Raw genomic sequence first — 27,834 nt, 5'->3', positions numbered from 1 at the left:
AACTCATGGATATTCTGTATTTCTCAAATTGTGAAAGTATGTGAAATGCTTTGCAAATTTAAAGTGTCACAAAAATGTCATGATATTTCTAAGTGCCCTAAATTTAATTTGATATGAAATATAAATACATACTCAAATACTTTATTTATACATTCCAGCATATGAAATCCCTTGTTCTGAAGATGATTAATTGAAGAATGTTCCCATGTGTACTTTAAGCAACAATCACAGCTGTAGCGAACATAGACATATAACTGTTGCCACAGTCTACAATAGCTTCCGTTAACAATTCTTGAAACTATCATAGGGAACTTCCGTTATAGCTAAGAAGTCTCCAGGAACTTCTGTTATAGCTGAGAAGTCTTATGTATTAGCATTGTTGAGAAAAGACAAGCTCAGATAAATAAGGTATTGCTACTATGAATCTGCTTATGTATATTTTTATTGACTACTTCCACAGTTGGCTCAGATAATAAGTTTTAAGCAGATTTGTTTTTAATTATTACTATAAAGTGGTATTTTTACTTAAAACATCTATATAAATATACAAAGCCAAATATGTGATATCTGATAATATTTCTAGAGCATTTCTGTATTTTCAAAGGTTCTATAAAAATAACTCATGATAATAGACACTAACTGCCTCAAATCTTTCAAGGAATGAGCTGGAATAAATTAACAAATGAATATGTTTTTTTAAAAAAGTAAATAACAAAGATCATCCAATGATTAAAGTTTTTAATCATTTAATATATATGCTATTCTGATTTTAGAACACTAAAATAACTTTCCTTCCTATGTGTGTATTATTGTGACCTTGAGAATGCATTTATTTGAAACATTGCATAGCAAAGAAGGCATAATACAGTCAGAACACCGGAATTTGAGCAAAAGATCTAAAACATACTACTGAAATAAACATGGACAAGTTAACTAAACTCTCTAGATTTCAACTGAAATATTTTTGAATGAGAATAATTACATCACAGGTTATGAAGATCAAATAAGAAAAATACCCAGTTTGCAAAAGCTTCCACTGTGCAAATATAACCTAATCTTATTACTGAAAAATAAAATCAGCTTTTTCAAAAAATAAATACAACAAATCAAAATAAACTTTTGAGAAGGCATCAGTAGCTGAGTCATTCAGTAGGCATACGAACTTGTATAGTTAATTTCTGTAACATGGAGATAAAAACAGTATCTCATCTCACAGGGATGTTGTGAAAATTAAATGAATGAATGCACATAAAGTGCTTAGAAGATGCCTTATGTAGTAAGCACTAAGCACATAAAGGTTAGCTATTCTACTATTATTATTATCATAATCTGTCTAGAGTAACTTTTCCCCATTAATATTTATTATCCTTCTTCTGTACTGCAGGGCAGTGTACTCATGAGGTTGAAAAGTGCAAGAGGACTCCTAATAAACCTGAAAGTGATTCTGCTAATTTTGTTATACTACCTCTCATGCTTTGGGCCTTGGTGCCAATGTTACCTTCTCAGAAATGCCATTCCTTGACCAAGGTTGATCTAAAGCCAACCTTTCTCTCCTTTATCCTTAATTACAATGCACTCTCTGTAATCTTTAATTATTTTACTTATTCTGTTGCATGGTTATTATATTCTGTCTCTTACGACAAATAAGCTCCATGAGAGTATAACCATACCTGTGTCTAGTTCACTGTTGTGTTTCCATTATCCTTCATGGACCCTAGCACACAGAAGATACCCAATCAATGTTTGATGAATGAAATAATGATCTTAAGGGGTTACTATGCAGCCAAATTAGGAAATCTGAGACAAGAGGAAAGATGACTACTATGGTACAGATGTGATATTTCCACCATTGAGAGCCCCAACACTGGCTTACTCCAACTAAGGGCAATAATATTCTCGATGATAAATCCTTAAATGTTGGTAGTTTTAATTGCATTAGCCTCCAAATACACAGAATCATGAAGTAAAGAAAATACTAAGTGGGAAAAGGAATTGGAATAGTATTGAACTGTTATGCCTATATGTATTAGTATGATTTGTCTTTGTTCTTCTAGTAATTAACTTAGAAAAAAAAAGAAGACAGCCACTGAAAGTTCATGTGAAATTTATAGGCTATAATACACCCACTGTACTCTTTACTCATGAAATTTTAAATATTTTGTTCAATCTGTGATATCATATTTAATAGGAAATACAGTTAAAATTTTTAAAACTATCTAAAGATTGGCAGTCTGGAAGACAATATAACCTGAAAACCCTCTGTATCACATAGAAAATATACGATATCAAGTATTCTTTTTGAAGTATTGCTGAATAATCTAAAAAAAAAAAAAAGTGACTCAAGGGCTGGGATTATAGTCACCTATGGAGAGCAGCCAGCAGCAGAGCAGGGAGCATGTGACTGGATGTTTGGTAGCACCTGCTGCATGGAAATCACCAGGGCCAGCAACTTCAGGAATTGTGGGAGCAGGAGCTGAAACTTTGACCTTGGGCTTGGAGAGGCCAAATTTGAGAATCCTCTGGAGTGCTGCAACTCCAGTTCAAGGGTAGACTAAAAAATATTGCTAGGTTAGAAAGGTAATAAAGAAATACGTCTCTGATTGGGACCAGGACAGAGTACAAAAATTTTCAGTTATCTCTACTGGTAATGTTTATGTCTGTGACTTTACCTCTTGTGGATTGAAATCTGAATTTTTCAGCGTAGGTCAGGAATCTTACTACCCTGAGAATAAATATTAAGTAGTGGTGGGTAGCAAAAGCAAACAGAAAACAGTCTGGATGAATGCTCCCCATAGACAAGGTTCAAGGAATTATCACAGAGAAAAACACATCCACTAAAGCTGAGCTGCAAATCAAAATTGTAAACACATGTAGAAACATCCCATCCCGGCTGAGAGTAAGCAGAAAAAATAAATAGGAAGATTAGAACCTCAAGAACATGTGACTTGAAAGAATATATAAGCTTGTTTAAAATGATTAAAGATATAAAAGAAGAAATTAATGTCCAAGAAAAGAACAAGAGTTCATGAAAAAAAAATATTCTAATCACTCAAATAAAATTATTACATATATAAAATGTATATATATTATATACATGTATACATGGATATAAATATAACATGACAAAAATTTTGAACTTTAGCTCCTTCAGATAACAATATGTAAGATGTAGGAAGAATATCAAAATAAGACAGAAACAGTAAATAGTTTTAGATTAATGGAGATTAGTCTACTTTTTACACTTTTAAAAATTCTATTTCTCACTACAATTTGGAAGTTATATAGTTTCTTTCTCTTTAAAACCAATGTGGAGGTAGCCCTAATCCCTGAGTCTTTGCACTCTGGGCCCATGATGGGAGTGGCAATATGGCAATATGTGAATTGCTTTTGGGGTCCTTCTCTTTTCTTGAAGGATTGTGCAGGTTTATAGTTAAATAGATCTATTGGCCCATCCTGAAAATCCAGGAAGTTTGACAGCTTTCCTTCATTGTCTATTTCTCCATTTCCTTTAGACCCAGCTGGTTGCTCCTGGCATAATCCAATCTCTGTTCCTGATTTCTGTTGAGAAGGATTAGGTCCCTGGTTCACATTCACACAAATCTCCTCATCAAATGATTGTACAGCCACACTCTTAATGTTCTCTTCAAAACAACCTTTCTCATTATTTGCACTATCAGTAGGCTGAAAAATGTCCATATCTTCCAAGTTGTGGTATACTTATGCTTAACAATTTCTATTCAATTTATCTCTCTCCTTTACATTTAACCAAGCAATCAGGAGAAATCAAGGCATTCCTGTAATGCTTGCTTAGAAATTTCAACCAATTTCATCACTCACAAGTTGTATCTTCTACAAAACACTAGAACACAATTCAGCCAATCCAAGGTTTTTTTAAAAACAAATATTTTATCATAAGGATTGCTTTTCCTCTAGTTTCCAGTAGCATGTTCCTCATTTCCATATGAGACCTCACTAGAATCACCCTTAACATACGTATTTCCAGTAAGCACCTCAAAAATCTTCTAGCTATTACCCAATTCCAAATCCACTTCCACATTTGATGTGTTACTGCAGCACCTCATTCTTGGCACCAAAATCTATATTAGTTTGCTCAGGCTGTCAAAACAAACCACCAGACTGGGTGGCTAAAAGAACAGAAATTTACTTTCTCACAGTTCTAGAGGGCTAGCCATCTAAGACCAGGGTGTCACCATAGTCAGGTTCTAGCGGCAGATCACTTCCTGGCTTGCAGATGCCAGGTGTCTTGTTGTGTCCTATTATGGAAGAGAGAGTGGAATCTGGTGTCTCTTATTATTATTATTATTAGGACACTAATCACATGATGAGGGCCCACATGACCTCCTTTAAATCTAACTACTTCCCAAAGGACCCGTCTCCCAACACCATCATACCAGGAGTTAGGGTTTCAACATATGAATTTTGGAGGAACACAATTCAGTCGGTAGCAATAATACAACTCTTGAAATCAATTTTGTTATTTAAACAAATACTGAGAGATAATCAATAAAATAACTCATCCATTCATATATAAATGAATGATAAAGATTATTGTTTTCTCTAGAGACATTATTTCAGGAGAGAGCTTTTTAGAACATATGCTATACAGAATGTATAACTCCACAAAAATTTCATGTGACATCTGTCTTAGTTTGTTGTCTATTTCTATAACAGAATACCACAAACTAGCCAATTTGTAAGAATAGAGTTTTATTTAGCTCATGGTTTGGGAGGTTAGGAAGTCTAAGAGCATGGTTACAGCATCTGGTCAAGGCCTTATTGCCAGGTCATGAGATGGCAGAGTGCATTACTTCGTGAAAGAGCAAGAGTGTGCCAGTCAGCTCAGGTTTCTCTTCCTCCATTATAAAGCTACCAGTTCCATCATGGGGACCCTGCTGATGACCTTTTGTAATCCTAATTACCCTACCTCTAATCAACATAAGAATTTAGGGATTAAGTTTCCAACACATAAAACTTGGAGGACATATTCAAACCATAGCAAAATCTGTCAGCTGAAGTTTTATACATAGTTAGTGCCTAATATAAAACTTTCTAAAAAGTGTGCTATGGATAATGGCCACATTTTCTTTGATAATATGGATTCCGGTAGTTTGTCTCTGTGAGCTAATACTGTTTTAATCTTTAGGATGACACACATGTTACTAGAAAGAGGTATCCACAGCCAAAATACACTTAAGTAATATTATTGGAACAAAAAAGAGAGCATTTACATCTTATTAGCTTTAAAATTTGGGACTCATTTTCATATGTTTCAATTAAATTATGAGTAACACCTTTAGGTCAAAAATCTGATTATTCAAACTGGAAGAGTAAGTCAATATAGTCTGCCTTACCCTATTTCTATCCCTTGATGTGTACTTTTGCAATACAGATTTTAATATGTAAGGAGAAAAAATACATTGTTTTAATCAGAAGAACCCAGTTCTGGCACGATTCACTACCTGCTGACTAAAGAGTCCTTGGACCTCAAATAAACATCGGTGGTAGCCAGGCACTAGTTGCCACAGGTCTTGGGCAATAACCAATATGTTGCTAGCTTCAGGGGTGACCTAGCACAGCCTCAGCAGTGGTGGACATCGAAGCGACTGAGTCACTTCTCTCTTAACTCCAGGCAGCCCAGCATGGAAGGAGAGACTCCTTTTGTTTGGGGCAAAGTGAGGGAAGAGAATGAGAGTCTCTGTCTGGCAATCCAGGGAATTCTCCTGGATCTTACCTAAGCCCACCAAGGCAGTACAAGTCTGCAAGAATCACAGTGTTACTGGGATTAGGGTATCCCCTAGTGGAGATGCGGCTGCAGTGACCCAAGACTTAGGTCACAACACTCAATTCCTTTGAATATCTAGAAAGCCTTCTCAAGAAGGAAGAGTACAAAAAAAGCCCAGAATCCAAAGATTAGGATAAATGCCTAACACTTTCATGCCCAGACACCAGCAAATATCCACAAGCATCGAAAACACTCGGGAAAACATGACCTCAATAAATGAACTAAATAAAGCACTCGTAGCTAATACCAGGGTGACAGAGAGATATGTGACCTTTTAGACAGAGAATTCAAAATTGCTGTTTTGGGGAAGCTCAATGAACCAAGAAAACACAGAAAAAAATCAGAATCCTATCAGAGATATTTAACAAAAAGATTGAAATAATTTTTAAAAACCAATCAGATATTTTGGAGCTGAACAATTCAACTGACAAACTGAAAAATGCATCAGAGTCTCTCAACAGCAGACTTGATCAAGGAGAAGAAAGAGTAGTGAGCTTAAGGATGGGCTATTTAAAACTACACAGGGGAGAATAAAAGAAAAAAAAGAATAAAACTTGCCTATAGGATCTAGAAAATAGCCCCCAAAAGAGCAAATGTAAGAGTTACTGCCTTAAAAAGAGGGACAGGGAGAAATCAGGATAGAAAGTTTACTCAAAGAAATAATAACAGAGAACTTTTCTAATCTAGAGAAAGATACTAATATTAGGTATCAGAAGGTCATAGATAACCTAGGTATCAGAGGGTCATAGAATTAAACCAAATAAGAGATTTAACCCAAAGAAGACTACCTCGAGGCATTTAATAATCAAAATCCCAAAGGTCAGGGATAAAGAAACGATCCTAAGAGCAGAAAAAGAAAATAAATAACATATAAAAGAGCTCTAATACAGCAGACTTCTCAGTGGAAACCTTACAGGCCAGGAGAGAGTGACATGACATATTCAAAATGCTAAAGAAAAAAACATTTATCCTACAGCAAAAATATCCTTAAAACACTAAGATGAAATAAAGACTTTTCCAGACAAACAAAAGCTGAGAATTTTGCCAACACTAGACCTGTCCTACAAGAAATGCTAAAGGGAGTTCTATAACTTGAAAGAAAACGATGTAGATAAGCAGTAAGAAATCATCTGAGGGTAAAAAAAAAAAAAACTCACTGGTAATAGTATGTACATACACAAATACAGAATAACAGTGTAATTGTGATGTGTAAACAAAAAAAGATATAAATAGAAACAACAAAAACTTTAAAAGTGGGGGATTGGATCAAGTTAAAATGGAGAGTGTATATTAGGTTTCTCTTTGCTTGTCTATTGTTTTTATAATCAGAGTTTAGTTGTCATCAGTTTAAAATAATTGGTTATAAAGCATTATTTGCAAACTTCATGGTAACCTGAAATCATAAAACCTACAACAGATATACACACACACACCACGCATGAAATTAAAAACTACTACCAGAAAAATCACTTTTACACAAAGAAAAATAGGAAGGATGAAAGACAGAGAGGACCACAAAACAACCAGAAAATAAATAACAAAATGGCAGTAGCAAGTACTTGTCTATGAATAATAATACTGAATGCAAATGGACTAAATTCTCCAACCAAAAGATGCATAGTAGCTGAATGGATTAAAAAACAAGACCCAATGATACACTACCTACAAGAAACTCATTTCACCTATAAAGATGCACACACAACTGAAAATAAAGGGACGGAAAAAGATATTCCATGAAGTGGAAACCAAAAAAGAACATGAGTAGCTATACTTCTATCACATTTTTAAAATTTGAGACAAAAAATATAAAAAGAGAAAGAGAAGGTCATTATATATTGATAAAGGGGCCAATTTAGCAAGAGGATATAACAATTATAAATACCTATATATCCAGCATCAGAGTACTCAGATATATAAAGCAAATACTGTTAGCACTAAAGAGAAAGTCAGACTTCAGTATGACAATACAATAATAGCTGGAGATCTCAATACCCTACCTTCAGCAATGGACAGATCATCCAGATAGAAAATCAACAAAGAAACATCAGACTTAATCTATATTATAAACCAAATGGACCTAATAGATATTTACAGAACACTTCATCAAACAGCTGCAGAATACACATTCTCTCCCTAGCATATAGATGAGTCTCAAGAACACACCATATGTTAGGCCATAAAACAAATCTTAAAAATTTCAAAAAAGTTGAAATTGTATCAAGTGTTTTCTCTGATCACAAAGGAATTAAAGTAGAAATCAATAACAAGAGGAACTTTGGAAACTATAGAAACACATGGAAATTACACAGTATGTTCCTGAACGACAAGTGAAGAAATTAAGAAACAAGAAATTAAGAGGAAAATTTAATAATTTCTTGAAACAAATAATCGAAGCACAACATACCAAGACCTATGGAACACAACAAAAGCAATACTAAGAGGGAAGTTTATACCTAAAAGTGCTTACATCAAAAAAGAAGAAAAATTTCAGATAAACAACCTAATGATGCATCTTGAAGAACTAGAAAAGCTAGAGCAAACCAAACCCAAAATTAGTAGATGAAAAGAAATAGTAAAGATCAGAGCAGAAATAAATGAAATTAAAATGAATAAAATATGAAAAAAATCAATAAAACAAAAAGTTGGTTTCTCAAAAAGTAAAACAAAATATACAAAACTTTAACCATACCAAGAAAAAGAGAAGACAAATAAAACCAGAGGTGAAAAAGCAGATATTACAACAGATACTGCATAAATTTAAAGCATTGTTAGTGGCTACTATCACCAACTATATGCCAATAAACTGGAAAATCTAGAACAAATAGACAAATTCCTAGACATATACAATCTACCAAGATTGAACCATGAAGAAATCCAAAACCTGAACAGACCAATAGCAAGTAACAAGAACGAAGCCCTAATAAAAAGTCTCCCAGTAAAGAAAAGTCCAGGACCCAATGGCTACACTTTGGGGGGCTGATGTGGGTGGATCACGTGAGGTCAGGAGATCGAGACCACCCTAGCCAACATGGTGAAACCTCGACTCTACTGAAAACACAAAAGTTAGCCAGGCATGGTGTTGCTTGCCTATAGTCCCTGCTACTTGGGAGGCTGAGCCAAAAAGAATTGCTTGAAGCCGGGAGGTGGAGGTTGCAGTGAGCCGAGATTGTGCCACTGCACTCCAGCCTAGGTGACAGACTGAGACTCCGTCTCAAAAACAAACAAACAAACGAACAAAAACTATACTGCAATAAAAATAATGCTGTATATTATTTATCAATGTACATATGTGTGTAGCAATTTTTTTAAATTATTGGAAAATTAGCATGAACACCTGAAAGTGTCTCCAGAGATGAGTAGAAGAGGATGGGGCTGTAGATAATGATTAAATAAAAATTTAGCTTTATTTATCACATTTTCTATCTTTAAAATCTTTAAATTTTAAAATCTTTAAAATATACAGTGGAAGAATATATGTTAATTTCTAAAGGGTATAAGGGTATTTCTTATATGTGTTTTCTGTATCTCCTAACTTTGCAAAAATCCTTTATAGAAAACAAAGTTAATTTCTCATGTTTGAATGCCTAGTCTGAGAAAATATCATTCTTTTCCTACTTTTTGTCTAAATTAGTGTATGACCTGCAAAACATAAATAAATCTATAAAATTAAACATTGTATGTGTATAACATTTTCCTCATATTAAAAGGGAGCTCTGAAGAATGGGGCTAGCATGTTTTTTACTCATATCTTTACTTGTGGCAACAGATATATATTTTGAACAAATGCAAAAGACTTATACTTAATTTTTCTTGAAAATAGCTGATGGCTATTTATATATTCCATCTATAGAATAATGCTTAGTATAGGGCTATAGTGCATTTCAAAATAGGTTTAAAATATTTTACTTTGATATTTACAGTACCTGCTTTTGGGAATCACAAATCTTTGTCATTTACCTAGTATACTATTTAGCTCATAGTTGTAAAATACTATCTATATGTCATACATATCTTTAGAGTAGGCAAAATGTAAAAAAAAAAAAAAAAAGAATACAGTTAAAGTGATGACAGCTCAATCTAAACATGTAAAAAATCTATAATCTTGGTTAAAATTTTCTTCCAAAACTTCAGCGGTTTGGCCTATACAGTTCATATTTCTTTTTCTAAGCTTTGTTGAGGAAATTCTATAATGGTTTAAAACACAATGCAATGAAACTGATAGGGAAAAAAATGCCAAAGAATACTTTGTGTTCCTCTTTTCAACCTCCTAACAAACAATGGTACTTTTAATTACATATGAAAAAGCTGAAAGTCTTTGAAAAGTTTTCCTGAATATAAAGTAATATTTTTAGTATGAAGCCTGCCCAAATATTGAAATCTATCTTAAATATTACTTATTAATGCACAATAAATTCAAGGCCTATAAGTTCAAAACCTGTTGATGCCTGATTCAATACTTTGGAATAAAAAAAAATGTTGAGGGTTTTAAAATCACGAGAAACAGATACAAAATAATTAAATTAGAATATTTACCGAGCATACAGGAATTCCACCATAAATAGGCGGGAAAAGAAAGACTGAACTTAATCTGTTTTCCTAAGTTCCATTATTAAAAATATCACAGAAATCAACAGATGCTACCCAAATCCTCAAGTTGGTAACCTGAAGAATTTCTCAGTAGATGAGAATCTGGGATCTTGACATCTTCCATCCCAAGCTTTAGTTATTATGTGAGAGCCCACAAAGTCTATGCCAATGTATTAACTAAAGATAATTTATCTGTATCTGTGTAATACTTGGGGAGTTACTTTATCAGTAGAGAATTCTTAGTTACCACATCAGTTATTTCTCCCTATGTACAGAATATTCAAATTAAATCTAATTCTAGTTAATCACTCGTTACATTTATTTGAGTTCATAGCGATTTTTGAGATGGAAAATTTCTAAATTCTGATTCTTATTCTTTCCTGAAGTACTTTTTGAATATTAGATGTTCTTGGACCTTTCTATCATCTAAAGAAAATCTGTATTAAAAATAAAATTACATATAACAATGAAATATAAGTTATACCTATAACATAGTAGCAAAAGTAAAATATTTACCTTAGAATAGATAAGATTTGAAATAGCTAGAATTGAGAGTAGCTTCAGGGAGAAATTCATATTAAAGTAACTCATTTGATCATCTATAACATAATCTCTCTAAAATGCACACGAACCATATAGTAACTGAAGTGCTTTTTATTCCTCCTAATTTTCTCTTTACAAGTAGTTGAAATCTGTGCTAAAATGTGGATTTCTTACTTGATACTACCCAAGTATGGCATCTCAAAAATTATAAGAAAGGAAATTAAAATTGGTTGTGAAAAGGAAAAAAAAAAAGTATGTCTAACACAGATTTTTAGTTGAATCCCTAGTGTACTATTTTTATTTTTCTCATAGTGTATGTAATTTAAGAAACTCCCAAGAAGTAACTATACCACTACTTTTCAAACTCTCAACGAAGAAAATTCCTCTTCCAAGGAGAATAAGTAAAATAGTTTTTATAACAACGCTAACGTTTTATAATTTTCCTCTGACAATGTCAGAATTTACTCTTATGAAAAGCCTGTGGTCTAGTATATTATTTAAGAGAACACTGAAAAGTTCAATTGTTTTTTGTGTAATAAGATTGAACAATTAAAGCTGAGAATTTTTTCTTTCTTTTAAAAAATGTTCTTTCATGTCACTTTGCTATTTGCACAAAAAAAAAAAAACTTAGGAATACATATAGTTTATAATATCATGGTGAGATATAAAACAATGTCATTTAACTAGAGAAGAAAGAAAGGAAGAGTAGGAGAAAGGAAAAGGAAAGAGAAGAAAGAGAGGATATTAAAGAGAAGAAAAGAAAATACTAGCCAGTAAAATATATATGGGATGAAATCATTCTGGGAAATGTGGTTCCTATACAGTGGTTGTGGTATCAGTGACTGTGTCTAAATTGTAACACAGAGCTCAGTCTCATCTGGTATCCCATTGCCACATTTCCAACGGCCAAGCCTGTAAAATCCAGAAACTTCTGGTGTAAGCTGGAATGCAGTTAAGGTTTGGGTACAAGGCCACTCTGGGAATAAAGTCAGAACACAATTCTTAACTGTCATAACACTAATCCTTCACCATTAAAATGTTTATATGTATTGTTTGAATCAAAGCACTAGATATTAGAGAATTTAAGTGTAACTTAAAATTATGTGTGACAGTGATTTAAATACTGTTTTCTAATATAATGAAATATTTTTTTCTCTGCAAAATAATTTTCTAACAAATCATTCATTCCACAAGCAAATAACATAAAGAATGGAGACCTAAAGAACAAAAAATCTTTTCTTTTTCATTTGCTTTAAGTTCATCTCAAAGTGTAAGTTAAACTTATGCTTTAAGATTACCTTACCAGAGTAAAAAGAACCATGCATAGGTTACTGGAATACATTAAAATAGATACTTATATTAAAATCTTCACATTTTATACTAGTATTTGCAAAGAGTAACTGATTAATATATTAGTTTAATAATGTAACTTATCATAAACACAAAGTTTCAAACATAGGGAAATGGGTAAGCTCTATATATATATGAAGCCTGCTTTTAAAAACTAAGATGTAACACAATACAAAACATGTAAAAATATTTCAAAGATGAGAAAAACTAAGTGGAACAGGAACGCTAGTAAAGTGTCTTTTTGATTCAGAGTTCCCTCCCTCATCTATGTTATCCTTTAATATGAGCCTTATTAAAGAAGTCCAGTAATTAAACTAATTATATTAGTAAACAGTGCCTGGGATTTTTTAAAACTCATAGACCTGCCTAACACAAATATAAACTAAACAATACATATAAAACAAAATATCCACTTTTACAATATAGTATACAATTATTCAATCTTAAAGTTCTCTTTACCTTTATTGTCTGCCTGCTTGTCTGAAATCGTTGATCAGATACTTGCTGTTGATGGAGGAGCTTTTCATTAACTTCTTTATATTCTTTAACAGACAATTCTGCTGTTTTCTTGGCATTCTGAAGTACGCTGTTTTGTTGTTGCAAGGATATAATCCGTTCTCGTAATAAAATAACATTGCTACTTGATTTCTGGGCAGTTATATTTTTGTATTTTTCTCTGTTGACTATATAAAAATAATATTGTTCATAGTATTTGAAAAATTAGATTTAATTTTTAAAAGACATATTGTTAATTGCATACACATTCTTACCTCTAGTAGGAACTGCTGTATGTGAACTCTTTTGCATCTTATAATTCTTCTTTTGAAAAGTTGGTTTTTTGGCATTCTTATCACGAAAATAGTCCTAAATTTGAAGGTTTCATAATAATTGTATTATTCTTCAATAACAAGATCAAGTGAACTAATAAAAATAACATTTCTTCACTTAAAAATACAATTGTTTATGCAGAATTTTTTTAAAAAGTCTGTGGGAGGCCAAGGCAGGAGGATTGCTTGAGGCCAGGAGTTTGAGACCAGCCTGGGCAACATAGCAAGACTGTCTCTCACAAAAAAATCTGAAAAAAAATTTTTTTTTAACTCTAGATGATAAAATTCTATAACTGATACCAAGAACTTACAAATGTACTTACATACACTGAACTTAAACTAGCAGGCAGAAGATACAGATACAAAATCAACTCCAAAGAAGTAGAAATTTAATCTAGGGACAGCTTAAAAACTTAGGAGTAAATATGATAACAGTAACAAAAGTAAAATGTGAATAATTGATAACTTATTCTCTGAAAATATAGGCCCTTTTCTCAAATACTCTATTATATGCTGACAAATGAAGCTAATAGCCTTCTGACAAATAAAGCCAAAAATAAGGCTGACAATAATAAAATAACTTCCTGAAGCTGTATGTTTTCTTCATGGCACTCTAATACATGGAGGCTGAACAAAATGAAGCCTTTGTTGACTTTTGTTTTAAAATGTTTCACCAATTTAAATATGTATATATTAGTAGTAAAACATGTGGTCTCAAGATTTTTTTTTTTTTTTTTTTTTTTTTTGAGACAGAGTCTGGCTTTGTCACTCAGGCTGAAGTGCAGTGGCACAATTTCAGTTCACCGCAACCTCCGCCTCCTGGGTTCAAGCGATTCTCATGCCTCAGCCTCTCAAGTACCCGGGACTACAGGTGCACACCATCACCCCCAGCTAGTTTTTGTATTTTTAGTAGATATGTGGTTTCACAATGCCATCCAGGCTGGTTTCAAACTCCCGGCATCCAGTGACCCACTTGCCTCGTCCTCCCAAAGTGTTGGGATTATGGGCGTAAGCCACAGTGCCCAGCCTTGTTTAAGAATTTATTGGCTGGGAAACATAGATATATTCAATCTAGAAAATTATTTCTTATTTGAAAAAGAACTTTTTAAAAGATCCCAATCCAGCAACAAATCACCTGAAAGTCATGAAACCGATCAACACATACACCAGAAGTCTATATCTAAAATAAGGTTTTCTTTTAAACTGATTAGTCTCAGAAATTATAAAATCCTAACAATGTTTCATTTCTCAAAATATTTTTGAAATGCTTCATTTAAACTTATCTTCAGAACCGGCACATAAATTTTTAATTGCTTATTAAGATTCAATTAGTATTTAAGTATCAGCCATGCACTGAGCACTGTTAAAAAAAAAAATCCAAAATACAACTACCAATTGAATTACTAATATCAGTCACCAGATTTGGTATCAAATTAATAGTAGCTAAAATTAAATTACAAAGAAGTGGGCTTCTGTTTCCAGTACTATTACTGAACATAAACTCAAGAAAACTCTCATACTATGAAACAAACACACCTACAGTGTATTTCTAACATGGCAAAAAATACAAGCGAAATTGTCAGAGGCCAAAAATGAAGTGAAAGCAGAAATTCAGAGACCATACAAAAGTGACCAACAATGTAGCCAGCAACATGTAGAACAACCAACAATCCCTTGTGATCTTGAAATTCCACTTAAATAGCAACACAGAATGCAGAAGGCAAGAAAGAAAGCCTAGTTCCCAATCCAAGATGAGAAATTTGAGGTCAGAAAGCTATGGTATTGTATACGTCAATAGTTAGCTCCTTTCTATTGCTGAGAAGTTTCCTGTGTTACAGATGTACCACAGTTTGTTTAGCTGTTCAGCTACTGAAGAGAATTTTGGTGGTTCCCAGTTTTCAGCTACTACAAATAAAGGGGCTTTGATCATTCATGTACAAGTTTTTTTGGTAAACATATATTTTCATGTCTGTGGGATGTGTCTAAGGGTGCGATAGCTGGGTTGTATGGTAAATTTAGTTTTTTAAGAAACTGACAAACTTTTTCAGAGTGCTGTATTGTAGAATTTTATATTCACATGAACAATATATGAGAGATCCAGTTTCCCTGTCCCCTTGGTCAGCACTTGCTATTTTCACTAATTTTTACTTTAGCTGTTCCCTAATAGGGATGTTGAAAATCTTTACATGTGCTTATTTGCCATCCATATATCCTTTTTTGGTAAAATGTTTGCTCCTGTCTTTTGCCTATTTTGTAACTGGATTGTTTAATTTCTTCCTGTTGAGTTTTCAGCGTGCTTTATATATTTAAGCTACAAGACTTTTGTCAGACACATGGTTTTTAAATATTCATCTCGCTCTATGGCTTGTCTTTTCATCTTCTATGTAGTGTCTTTTGAAGAGCAAAAGTTCTTAATTTTAATGAAGTCGAATTTACTGACGTTTTCTTTTATGGATCGTGCTTTTGGTATCATGTCTAAAAACTCTTCACTCAGCTCTAAGACTTGAAGATTTTCTCTTACATTTCTTTCTGAAAGTTTTATGATTTAATATTCTACATTTATATGTGATCCACCTCAAATTAACTTTTGCATAAAGTGTAAAGTGTAGGTATAGGTTCCTTTATTTTTTGCACAGAAATATCCATTTGTTCCAGCGCCATTTTTGGAAAACATTATCCTTCCTTTGCACCTTTGTCAAAAATCAGTTGTTCATACTTGTGTGGATCCATTTCAAGATTCTCTGTTCCATTATGTGAATAATAATGGTGGGTGTATGGTGCCATCAGTCTTGACATCTGAATCAATTTTGGGTGATAAAGATTAATGCCACTACCTGTGGGGCAAACATAGTTATTTAATTTTTCAGTCCTAAAATTTAGATTTGGGTATTTTTATATCTTCTACCTATTTGCTGAGACTTTCTAATTCTTTATTGGGATATTCTATTGCTTTTTGTTTTAGGCCTATTTTGTTTTGTTTAGGCCTGTCCATAATTGCTTGTTGAAGCATTTTGATGGCAGCAACTTTAATATACTTGTCACATGCAGATGCCTCCTAACATACAATGGGTATCCATTATTACATCCTGATAAACTCATTAAGTTGAAAACATCATAAATAAAAAATGCATTTAATACATCTAACCTACCAAACATCATAGCTTAGCCTAGCCTACTCAGAACACTTACATTAGCCTATACCTGGGCAAAATCATCTAACACAAAGCTTATTTTATAATAAAGTATTGAATATGTCATGTAATTTATTTATTGAATATTGTCCTGAAAGTGATAAAAAGAACCGTTGTACGGGTACTCAATGTACAGTTTCTACTGAACATGTATCAATTTCACACCAACATAAAGTAGAAAAGTTTTAACTCAAACCATTGTAGTGAGTTGGGGACTGTGTGTAACTCCGACATCTGTCATCCTGCTGTTGGCTTCTGTTGATTGTCTTTTCTTGTTATAGTTAAGGTTTTCCTGGATCTTGGTATAAGGTGTGATTTTCAACTGTATCCTGGACATTTTGGCTATTATATTTCAAGGTTCTGCATCTTACCTGAATCTTATTTGAAAAGGCCTCATCTGACACCACACTGATGGGGCAAGGAGCACACCATCTAATTACTGCCAGTTGGAAGTGGCAGTCTTAGTTGACAAACTGGTTGGGGAGGGCCACCTCATTACTGCTTGGTGGAGGCAGAACTTCAGGCTACCCAATAGGCATCTGCTGATACCATCATGGCTGGATAATGGAGGGGGACCTCGTTAATGTTCCCCAGTAGGCTTCCACTGACATCATGGGGAGGGGGTTGGGGCTTGTTAGGTGTGAGTGGTAATTAAATTCCCCATCTCTGCACTTGGCCTCTGAAATTATCTTGCTCAGAAGCGAAAGGCATTTCATGCTGAATGGAGATGGATATCCAGGTTCCCTATGTGATATCCAGTGACATGGAAAGGAGGGAGCCAGCAGTTCTTAACCTTTTTGGCACCAAAAACCAGTTTTGTGGAAAAACATTTTTGCATGGATGGGGGGTGGAGGGGGTTGGGGAGGTGGAGATGGTTTCGGGATGAAATTGTTCTACCTCAGATCATCAGGCATTACATTATCACAAGGAGCGGCAACCTAGATCCCTTGCATGCACAGATCACAATAGGGTTCATGGTCATGTGAGAGTCTAATGCCTCCGCTGATCTAACGGGAGGCAGAGCTCAGGCCATAACAATGGCTCACCCACCTCTCACCTTCTGCTGTGTGAGTCATTTCCTAGCAGGCCACAACAGGTACCAGTCTGCAGCCCAGGGGTTGGGGATCCCAGGAGGAGGTCATTATCACTAGCTCCACACTTGGTCTTCTCTGGCATCACTCTGATAGGAGGAGGAGAGGTGAAGAGTATCTACTTATTGCCAGGTAAGAGTGGGAATCTAAGTTCCCATTAGGTCTTTACAGATGGGGCTGGAAACAGGGTTGCAATTTTTTCTGTGGTGTTTGCCTGGAGTAGGACACTTAACTGTGTAAGCTTCTCTGTCTTGCTAGGCTGGCCTTTTCCAGGTGACTTGGCTAAAAGAAGGGTTTTATCCGGGGCATGTATTGTCTGACCTACTGGGGTTTCTAGGTTGGGGATTTCAAGTATCCAGGCCAGGATACATGAAGCAAAATGAAAACCCAGAGAACTCACCACCATGTTGTTCCTTGAGTGATGAGGTACCTAGCTGGTCTGCTGCCTTCTCTCCACCTTTCAGCATCTTCTTCTTGTTTTATATTAATTTTGGTTAATAGAGTCACTATCAAAATCTCAAAAAAAGTTTTTGTAGAACTTAAGCTGATTTTAAATTCATTTTGAAGAGTAAAGGACCAAGAAGAGACTCTTGATGAACAAGAAGGTAGGAAACTTGTTCAACAAGCAATCAAGACTACTAAAATGAAACTAAGACAGCATGATACTGACACATTTACTGAAGGAATAGAAGAAAAAGCCTAGATAAATATCCCTATGTTTATGTACATTTGATTTACAATAAAGGTGGCACCTTTGAAGAAAGCAAGGAAAAAGTTCATGACAAACATTGGGGAAAAATTGGTAAAATTAATCCCTATCTTACATCACATGAAAAACATCAACACTAGACATTGATGTGAAAATCAAAACAGAAAAATATAGGAAAAGATAACATGAAAGGTCATATAGGATACATCTATGTTACAGTAAGCAATGCATTATACAGAACACAAAATGTGCTATTCATCAACAAAAAATTGGTAAGTTTGGCCACTTTAGAATTGAGATGCTATATTCTTCAGAAGACTCCAGAAAGAAGAGTAAAAAGGCACACCATGGAGTAGGAAAAGATATCTACAATACATAACTAACAAAAGGCTCATATATAGCATATATAAAAATTTCTAAGCCAGTAAGAAAAATACAGATAACTCATTTGGAAAATGGGCAGAGACTTGAAGACGCAATTTACTAAAGAATTCCAAATGGCCAATAACCATGAGAAAGTACTGAACATCGTATTAGTAATCACAGAAACTTAAACGCACAATGATATACCTCAACATACACAAAAAAGTAGCTGAAATGAGAAAGATTAACCTATCAAGTGTCAATGAAGAGCAGCAAAAATTTCTATAGAATCTATTTATCAATCCATCAGCAGGCATTCAGCATATATTCTTGGTCTGTACTTCATTCTGGTAGTAACTAAAGAAGACCTTTCCTCCAAAGTGCTGGCAAGAGCTCAAAAAATAAATGTTTTTGAATTATGTTTTAAAAGAATCTTATAGGTTAATTCAAAGACAACCTAATTTTTACAACAAAATAAAAATGAACTTTCCTTAATTTTTCACTGATTTATGCTAAATAGGTAAACATTTGGTGTCATGTTGTATCAGTAGTAGGAATTACTGGAAAAGTTGTATTAGAACTTCAATTTTTCAAAATTTAAAATACATTGAGAAGTTAGCTAAAATAAGTAATTTAAAGATTTAACCAGACTAAATGACTTTATCATTGCAAAGACTAATATACAAAAAGAAGTTTCCTCACTTGGAATATTTCATATACCTGAAAACAATAATGAGCTTATTAACCACTTTTTTGCTGAGATATAAATATCTTAAGAATTATAATAATAGTATTTATTTTCATTTTTGTCTATGAAAAAGCTAACAAACAAGTACCTGAAAATTGTTTAAAAGTGAATATTTTCACTGTATACTTCAAAGAAGACTTAACTTTTAAGAATTCAAATTAAATCAATAGTAACTTTTATTTACTTAAGTTATAAAGCATAAGATAAAATTTAAAACATAGCATACAATTAAGCAAAATTGTGTCATTTACCGTTGGGGTCTTGCCATCTATATTTAAATATGTCTGTACTATTTCTTTTCCTTTTGTTTGGCTGTCTTCTGTTGGATCACTTTCTTTCTGGTCTTTTCCATCTTCTGTAGGACTTATTTTCTGGGATGTTTCTACAATAATTGTTCCCAAAGTTTGAGAGGTCTGTGCTTCAGAATCACTGCTTTTCAGAAAAAAGTAGGGACATAAAACCCAAGAATAAAAGTTGTTACATGTGCTTGTCTTAAGTTCAAGACCAAATAGTATTTTAGGATAGACTGTATATAAAGCTGCAAGTTTAATGTGGGCATTTACTGGTTCTCAATGTAAAAGGGAAAATCAGTCTAAATATATTGTACAAAATTAAAGAATTCCATCAAGAAAACAGATTATCTAATTTCAAATCCCTACCAACATCATTTCTATAGTACTTCTACCAAGTGTTAACTCAGGAAGCATTTGCTATAACACTTCCAAGGTTGGAGCATGCATTACTTTCCCAACATGGCCAGAAAAGTTTAATATTTCTAACAAAGTTTTTCCTTCACCTGAAACAAAATTTGACTCTCTGAAGCTTTCACCCACTGATTCTAGTTCCACCCCTTATGGCTATTTATCATTCAATAAAATACTTCTTAAGCACCAACTATGGGCCCAGGCACTTTTTTTTTTTTTTTTTTTTTTTTTAAAGACAGAATCTCGCTGTGTCACCCAGGCTGGAGTGCAGTGGCGTGATTTCAGCTCACTGCAACCTCGGCCTCCTGGGTTCACGCCATTCTCCAGCCACAGCCTCCCCAGTAGCTGGGATTACAGGCGCCCGCCACCACGCCCGGCTAATTTTTTAGTAGAGACGGGGTTTCACTGTGCTAGCCAGGATGCTCTCAATCTCCTGACCTCGTGATCCGCCCACTTCAGCTTCCCAAAGTGCTGGGATTACAGGCGTGAGCCACTGCACCCAGCCAGGCCCAGGCACTTTTGTTGGCATAAAGGCTAAGGTAGTAGTGAACAAAGTAGAAAAAAAATCCCTTCCCTCATGTAACCTTTATCCTGGTAAGGGTAGAGGGACAGGAAACAAGAATAAGGAGTAAAATACATAGTATGTTAATAGTGATGTGTTAAAGAGAAAAAAATAAACAAAAATCAACAAGGGTAGGAGACAGGAAGTGTTGAGATTGTGTGGAACATATAAGTAAGTCCCTTTCCCGCATGGATGAGCTTTTAACTATTTAGACATTGTTATACGCTGCTTGAGATACCATGAAGAATAACATCCCTAGCTTGTTCAAATGTTCCTAACATATATATTTTTGAGATGCCTTATCTCCCTGGTCAATCTTTTTTTTTTTTTTTTTTTTTTTGAGATAGAGTCTCACTCTGTTGTACCCAGGCTGGAGTGCAGTTGCACGATCTTGGCTCACTGCAACCTCCGCCTCCAGGGTTCAAGCGATTCTCCTGCCTCAGCCTCCCGAGTAGCTGGGATTATAGGTACCCACCACCATGTCTGGCTAATTTTTTGTATTTTTAGTAGAGATGGGGTTTCACCGTGTTGGTCAGGCTGGTCTCGAACTCCTGATCTCAGGTAATCCACCTGCCTCAGCCTCCCAAAGTGCTGGAATTATAGGCATGAGCCACCACGCCTGGCCTCCCTGGTCACTCTTGAATGTGTTTCAGCTCATCATGATGGAGCATCATGTCCAGAATTCAGTTTCATATTCCTGGGACACTATGAGAGATACTGAGTAACACTCTTGGTAGATGCAGACTAAAAGTGTGTAAGCTTCTTTAGCATGTACATCATGCTACAGACTCAACTAAGATTTAACAAAACCACCTAAAGTATTTCAAATAAGATTTAACAAAATCACCCAGACAACTATCAAAGCCACATATTTCTCCCATTGTACAGCGCAACTGGTATTTTACAGCCAAGTAAACTATCCTGTAGGTATTTGTGTAAATATATTCCCAGTCTATTGAGATCTTTGGGGATCTTGATTCTATTGTGTAACATATTTTACATCCCTTTCAACATCATGTTAATCACAATTTGATAAACATGCCTCAATGGAATTTAGATGTTCTGTATTTAGTGTAATTCTACTTTAAAAGGTTATTGGTTAGTCTGATAAGAATTTCCCTTGAAGAACCCATACTGGCTTTGAGAAATCACTATTTCTTTTAAGAAATATTCATAAAGTATTCTTTGATAATGTCCTAGAACCTTATTTAGGATTTATTTCAAAAACATCAACTGTAGAATTATCCTTGTGTTTTTAATATCACAACTACACTTTTCTGTTTTCCATATTCTCATACCACTTGGGTTCTCCTTCAAAATACCAATAGCAATTGATCAAATCTACAAGTTATTTCAATATCCTAGAATTCATTATTTCTGAATCAGAATACTATAATTTGCTTACATGTTCTACTATAATTGTTTACCTCTTTTTGTGTTCTAGTCCTCTTTTTTGTTTGGCCAAAACTTAGCAGAAATTCAATATGTAATGCCCAAAATGGTATGAAAGGTGTCATAAAAAGCAGTATATTTCATAATAAGACACTCTCAAAACAAACTATTTAGATTTGATTGGAGAGCCCTTGTTGGGGGGTAGGCAGGGGCAGCAGCAGGGAGGCATGTCTCTTAGTGATGGGGCAGAGTGCTTCCTTCTCTTTATAATTCTTTATTCATTCATTATTCAAAAAAACATTTATTGAATGGCTACTATGCCCTATCCATGTGAAAGAATTGATGAACAAATTCTACAAATAAGTTTCCAGTCTATCCACAAAGAAAACAATAAGCACAATAAATCTGAAATATGATATAGTATGTTATAAATTATTAAGTGCGACTGGGGAAAAAATGAGCAAGAGGAAGGAATCCAAATTATGGGAGGTAAAATGGCAGCAGGCTAAAATCTGAAATAGATTGATCATTAGTAATACTGAAGCAAAAACTTAGAGGAGAGGGAGTTGGTTGTTTTACATATGTGGCTAAATACATTCCAGGCAGAAGACACCATCAAACTCAAATCCCTAAGGCAGAAGTTCCTGCCTTCAGGGAGCAACAATCAGTCCACTGTGGGTAGAACACAGTAAATATGGACTAAAGACAAGGTTGAAAGCAGAGAGGGTGGTTAGGAAAGTTCTTTTCATATTCCAGGCAACTGATGATAGATAAAAGAGTGATGACAACCAAACTGATAAGAAATGGTCAACTTCTGGATATTTTTCTAAAGAAATCCACCAAGATTTCCTGATAGAGTAGATGTAATGACTGACAGAAAGACCGGAATCAAAGATGGTATCAAGCTTTTGGTCAGTGCAACTGTAAAGATAGAATTATCATTAGTGAGAAAGAGGAAGACAGCAGATGAAATAGGCTTGGTGGGATAAAGCCCAGGAGTTTATATTAGGCTATTTGATATCCAAGTATGATGGTAAGTTGACAGTTAACTTCACATGTCTAAAATTCAGAGCCTGACCAACATGGAGAAATCCCATCTCTACTAAAAATACAAAATTAGCCGGGCATGGTGGCGCATGCCTGTAATCCCAGCTACTCTGGAGAATCACTTGAACCCAGGGGGCAGAGGCTGCAGTGAGCTGAGATTGCAACATTGCACTCCAGCCAGGGCAACAAGAGCAAAACTCCATTTCAAAAAATAAAAATAGTAATAATAAGATAAAATTCAGAAGTGAGGTCTAGAATGGATACATACATTTTGGGGTGCCTGGAATATAGGTGGTAACAATGATGTTAATAAATACTATGAGATCACAAAACAATGAGTGTAGGTTTTAACGTGTCCTCCAAAGTTCACATCTTGGAAACATAATCCTCAACGCAACAGTGTTGGGAGGTGGAATCTAATAAGAGGCGATTAGATCATAAGGCCTCATGAATGATTTAATGTTATCATGGGAGTGAGTTTGTTATAAGAATAGGCTTGTTATAAAAGCAAATGTGGTCCCCTCTTGCTCTATCAGGCTCCTTGCCCTTCCACCTTCAGCCATGATAACACAGCTAGAAGACCCTCACCAAACGTGGGGCTCTCAACCTTGGACTTCTCAGCTTCCGGAACTGTAAGAAATAAATTTCCTTTCATTATAAGTTGCCTAGTCTGTGGTATTTTTTTTGTGTTGTTACAGCAACACAAAATGTCCACTGACTGAAGACAATATGAGGGAATGAGGGGGAATGCCACAAAACTAACAAATGACACTGAGGTTAAATATCAGTAAGAAGAAGAAAATAAAGAGTATGGTATGGCAAACTATAATAACAAGAGGTATAAATCAACTGTGTCAAATGCTGCTGAGAAGTCAAGTAAGGTGGGGACTGAGAATCCACCTTTGAATTTGGCAAAGTGGTAGTGACCCTCAAAATAATTGTTTTAGGCTGGGCGCAGTGGCTTGCGCCTGTAATCCCAGCACTTTGGGAGGCTGAGGTGAGCAGACTGCGTGAGGTCAGGAGTTCAAGACCAGCCTGGCTAACATGGTTAAACCCTATTTCTACTAAAAATACAAAAATTAGCTGGGGGTGGTGGCGCAAACCTGTAGTCCCAGCTACTCGGGAGGCTGAGGTAGGAGAATCATTTGAGCCCAGGAGGCAGAGGCTGCAGTGAGCCAAGGTCACACCACTGTACTCCAGCCTGGGAGACAGAGCAAGACTGTCTCCAAAAAAAAAAAAAAATTTGTTTCAGAGGGATGATGAAGGGATGAATGGAATTCGAAACAAGGATTGTATACAACTTTTTAAAATTTCACTGTCAAGGACAGCAAATACGGAGGACTACTAGGTAAAGGGGAACTAACAGGTATATAATGAATTCTCTGGTTTCCAAACATGGTCCTCCTAATTTTACCTCAATAATTGGGATAATTGCTCTGGCTAATACTGTAGCTCCTTTTGACGGTTTTTATTTCAGTATGGGGAATCCAAAATGGCCAGGGTACAATCTCAGCTTATACCTCTATAGACCATAATTGTGTTCCCTCAGAGAACTTTCCTATCTTGGGCATCAGGACTCTCAAATCCCCTAGCCCAAGGTCATACTAATGAGAAGCAAAAATTCTTCCAGTGGGTTATTTGGTTAAATAATTACAGAGGCCACTCCAACGTAAATACTTTATTCCTGGAACTATGCATTCTTGGAGATAAAATAAAACTGTCAGTTTAAGGCATATATCCTAACTTCAATATTGTCTACTAGCTGGTGCCATAATGGAGCCTACTGATCATCTACTGTCCTATACAGCCAGTTGCCTTTGAATAATGAAAAATATGGTAATACCAGTGAATTCGAAGACACAGAGCATTGTCATACATCCCTTGCCATAAAATGTGTCTTTTAGCTGGGCTTGGTGGCTCATACCTGTAATTCCAGCACTTTGCAAGGCCAAGGCGGGTGAATCACCTGAGGTCAGGAGTTTATGACCAGTCTGGCCAAAATAGTGAAACCCCATCTCTATTAAAAAAAAAAAAAAAAAAAAAATCAGCCAGGTGTGGTGGCATACACCTCTAGTCCCAGCAACTTGGGAGGCTGAAGCACGAGAATCGCTTGAACCCGGGAAGCAGAGGTTGCAGTGAGCCAAGATCACACCACTGCACTCCAGTCTGGGCAACAGAGCGAGACTCTGTCTTAAACTGAAAAGAAAATGTGTCTTTCAGTCTGTTTCTCTCGGAAAACCATGACGAGGCCACCTCCCTACCTCCCAGTCCTACCCACAAGGTTGAGATCAAGGTTGAGCAAGTGCATCCAAGGAGGCAATTTTCTGCAATATCATAGGGATATATAAGTCATTTTGTAAGTCTAAGAATGGTGATATTGGTAAAAATACAATAGACAAACCCATACCTAAAATATTTGAACTATTGTAAAAAAGAAATTGATGCCTCCTCCATGATGGAAGAGGCCTACTGTAATCAACCTGACACTAAGAGACTAGTTGGTTTCCTCAGGAGAATGAAGCTTTGTTTGGGATTTTGAACTGGCCTCTTCTGTCAACAGGCTGATTCAACAGTGCCAGTAGCCCAGTTGCCAGATAAGTTTTGGTGAAGGAAAGTCAATTTTGTTCAAAAGCTTGGAAGGAAAAATTGGAAAATTGGTGGCAGGACACCTGTGCGGTGTAGAAGCTATACCTGTTGCCATAGCCACTTTGTTCATGAGCCCATTAAGCAAGCCCTCAGATAGCTGTGAAACAGGCAAGATCCATACCATGGATCATTTTGTTCACAGAATGGGCTTTGTGTGTATCTCTTCCAAAAGGTCCATCCGCCGACCTCCCCCTTGACCTCCGTGCCACCAATCTTCTGCCAACCTCCCCACAGACCTCCCTGCCACCAATCTTCCAACTTTTCTTTCCAAGTTTTTGATATACTGAAAAATGCCTCCTTTGATGCACTCTCTCAACATTGATCTCAACCTTCACTACTTTCTTTGGAGTGGGAGTGGGAGGTAGAGAGGTGGATTAGTCAGTGTTTTTCTGGAGAAACAGAACCAACAGGATGTATGGATGTATGTATGTATTTTTAGGAATTGGTTCACATGACTGTGGAGGCTGGGAAGTCCAAATCTACAGTATGGTCCAGTAGGCTAGAAACTCAGGAGAACTAATGGTATAGCTTCAGTCCAAATGCTAGCAGGTGGAAACCCAGGAAAGTAAATTTTCTAGTTCTAGTGTGAAGTCTGGCAAGCTAGAGATCCAGGAGAACTGATGGTGCAGGTTAAATCTGAAGGCAGTTTTCTGGAGAATTCCCTCTTGCTCACAGAGGCCATTCTTTGTATTATATTCAGGCCTTCAATAGACTAAATGAGGTTCATCTCCATTCTGGAGGACAATGTGCTTTATCCGAAGCTCACTGATTTAAATGTTAACCTCATCCAAAAACACATAACAAGTTGATACATAAAATTAACCAACAGAGGGGGCTACTGTCCCTATAACTCAGTTTATTTTCACAGTGTCATCCCCTCCAGGTGGGACTTAGTTCATCAGGGAAGTTCTGGTCTTTTGGTATATACAGATCATAGAAGAACTACATTTTTCTTTTCTCAGGACACCAATTTTCTTTCTCTTGATACGATGCAAGTCATACAGCTGCTGATGGCTGTCCCGACCTGTTCATATTTTGGGTTTGTCATCAATTCTATTATAGATGCTATCCTTGAGATTTTGGCTATGCCTTCCTATTTGTTTTGTTTATTTTGATGGGGGATTTGTGGAAATAAAATATCTACCACTGCCGCAGCCTCTTCCAAGTAGTACTAGCTTTTTAAATAGAAAACAGCTGTCAACAGAAATCGCATAGCCTTAGGTGTCTACATGTGGTTCTTGTCATGCTTGTCAGGGATTCCATATACCATGTCTGTCTGCTACAAACATATTCATAATCTTTGGTTCACTGAGTCATCTCCTCAAACCATTAATATTTCCTGTCCATAGCACTGCCCATTTTCTATTGATGTGTCTTTTTATATGACAATTTGTAAGTGATCTTAAAATCTTCTGGATATTAGTCCTTTACCTTCTTTATGTGTTGTAAATACCTTTTCCTGGTTAGTCATTTGACTTTTAACTCTTTTTATATATCTGTTATTATATAGATGTTTAAAGTTCTATTAACATTTTTTCATATCTGGCTCTGTATTTTCATCTCTTGCTTAAGTATACTTCCTAGAGATGCTCCAAAGTTATAAACAAAGTAATCTTGTAATTTCTTGTAATACTTTAAAAATTTTCATTGTTTCATTAAACCTCGAATCTAGGCCAAGCACGGTGGCTTGCACCTGTAATCCAAATACTTTCTAAGGTCAAGGCAGGAGGATCACTTGAGACCAGAAGTTCAAAACTAGCCTGGGCAATGTAGCAAGACTTCATCTCTACAAAAAATTTGAAAAATTAGCCAGGCATGGTAGCACATGCCTGTAGTCTCAGCTCCTAAGGAGACTGAGGTAGAAGGTAGCTTGAGCCCAGGAAGTCGAGGATGCAGTGAGCCATGATTGTGCCACAGCACTCCAGCCTGGGAAACAGAGCATCACTCCATGTCATTAAAAAAAAAAAAAAATCTCCATATGGATTTTGCTTTAATGTACCATACTATATTAGGTAGTCAGACAATGAATATTGTTTAATGATTCAAGAAATGTATTTGTTCACTTATTCTTCACAGTCTGCTATGTATATAGTCTAGTCCTCCATCAAAAACTTAACAACATGAAAGGAACTCCACTACTTTATCCTAAGATGCAGTGTCAAGAGACTAACAATATGCAAAGTTCTATGGAATCTAGATCTACAGTAACCTACGAATCAAATGCTATGAACCTAAAGCAAGATTGCTATTTTGAGAAAGTATAGACAAACC

At 35.4% G+C, this 27,834-nt stretch overlaps 1 protein-coding gene across 3 annotated transcripts in view; it reads right to left on the bottom strand.

Moving 5' to 3' along the window:
* The window catches only part of LOC105489076 (centlein), a 514,234-nt gene that overhangs the window by 80,114 nt on the left and 406,286 nt on the right, over window positions 1–27,834 (bottom strand). For 2 of the 3 annotated variants that reach the window (XM_071077831.1, XM_071077829.1), the window contains exons 16-18: window positions 19,464–19,644; window positions 13,054–13,147; window positions 12,743–12,966 (exon numbers count right to left, since the gene is read on the bottom strand). In XM_071077831.1, the coding sequence (XP_070933932.1) occupies window positions 12,743–12,966; window positions 13,054–13,147; window positions 19,464–19,644 (499 nt within the window). The remainder of the gene's footprint in view (window positions 1–12,742; window positions 12,967–13,053; window positions 13,148–19,463; window positions 19,645–27,834) is intronic. The other variant, XM_071077830.1, reaches the window with a different exon arrangement.

Source organism: Macaca nemestrina, chromosome 14 (genome assembly GCF_043159975.1).
Source record: "Macaca nemestrina isolate mMacNem1 chromosome 14, mMacNem.hap1, whole genome shotgun sequence".
Lineage (NCBI taxonomy): Eukaryota > Metazoa > Chordata > Mammalia > Primates > Cercopithecidae > Macaca > Macaca nemestrina.
The sequence above is the reverse complement of the archived record's forward strand: the minus strand, read 5'-3'. Positions and strand labels throughout refer to the sequence as shown.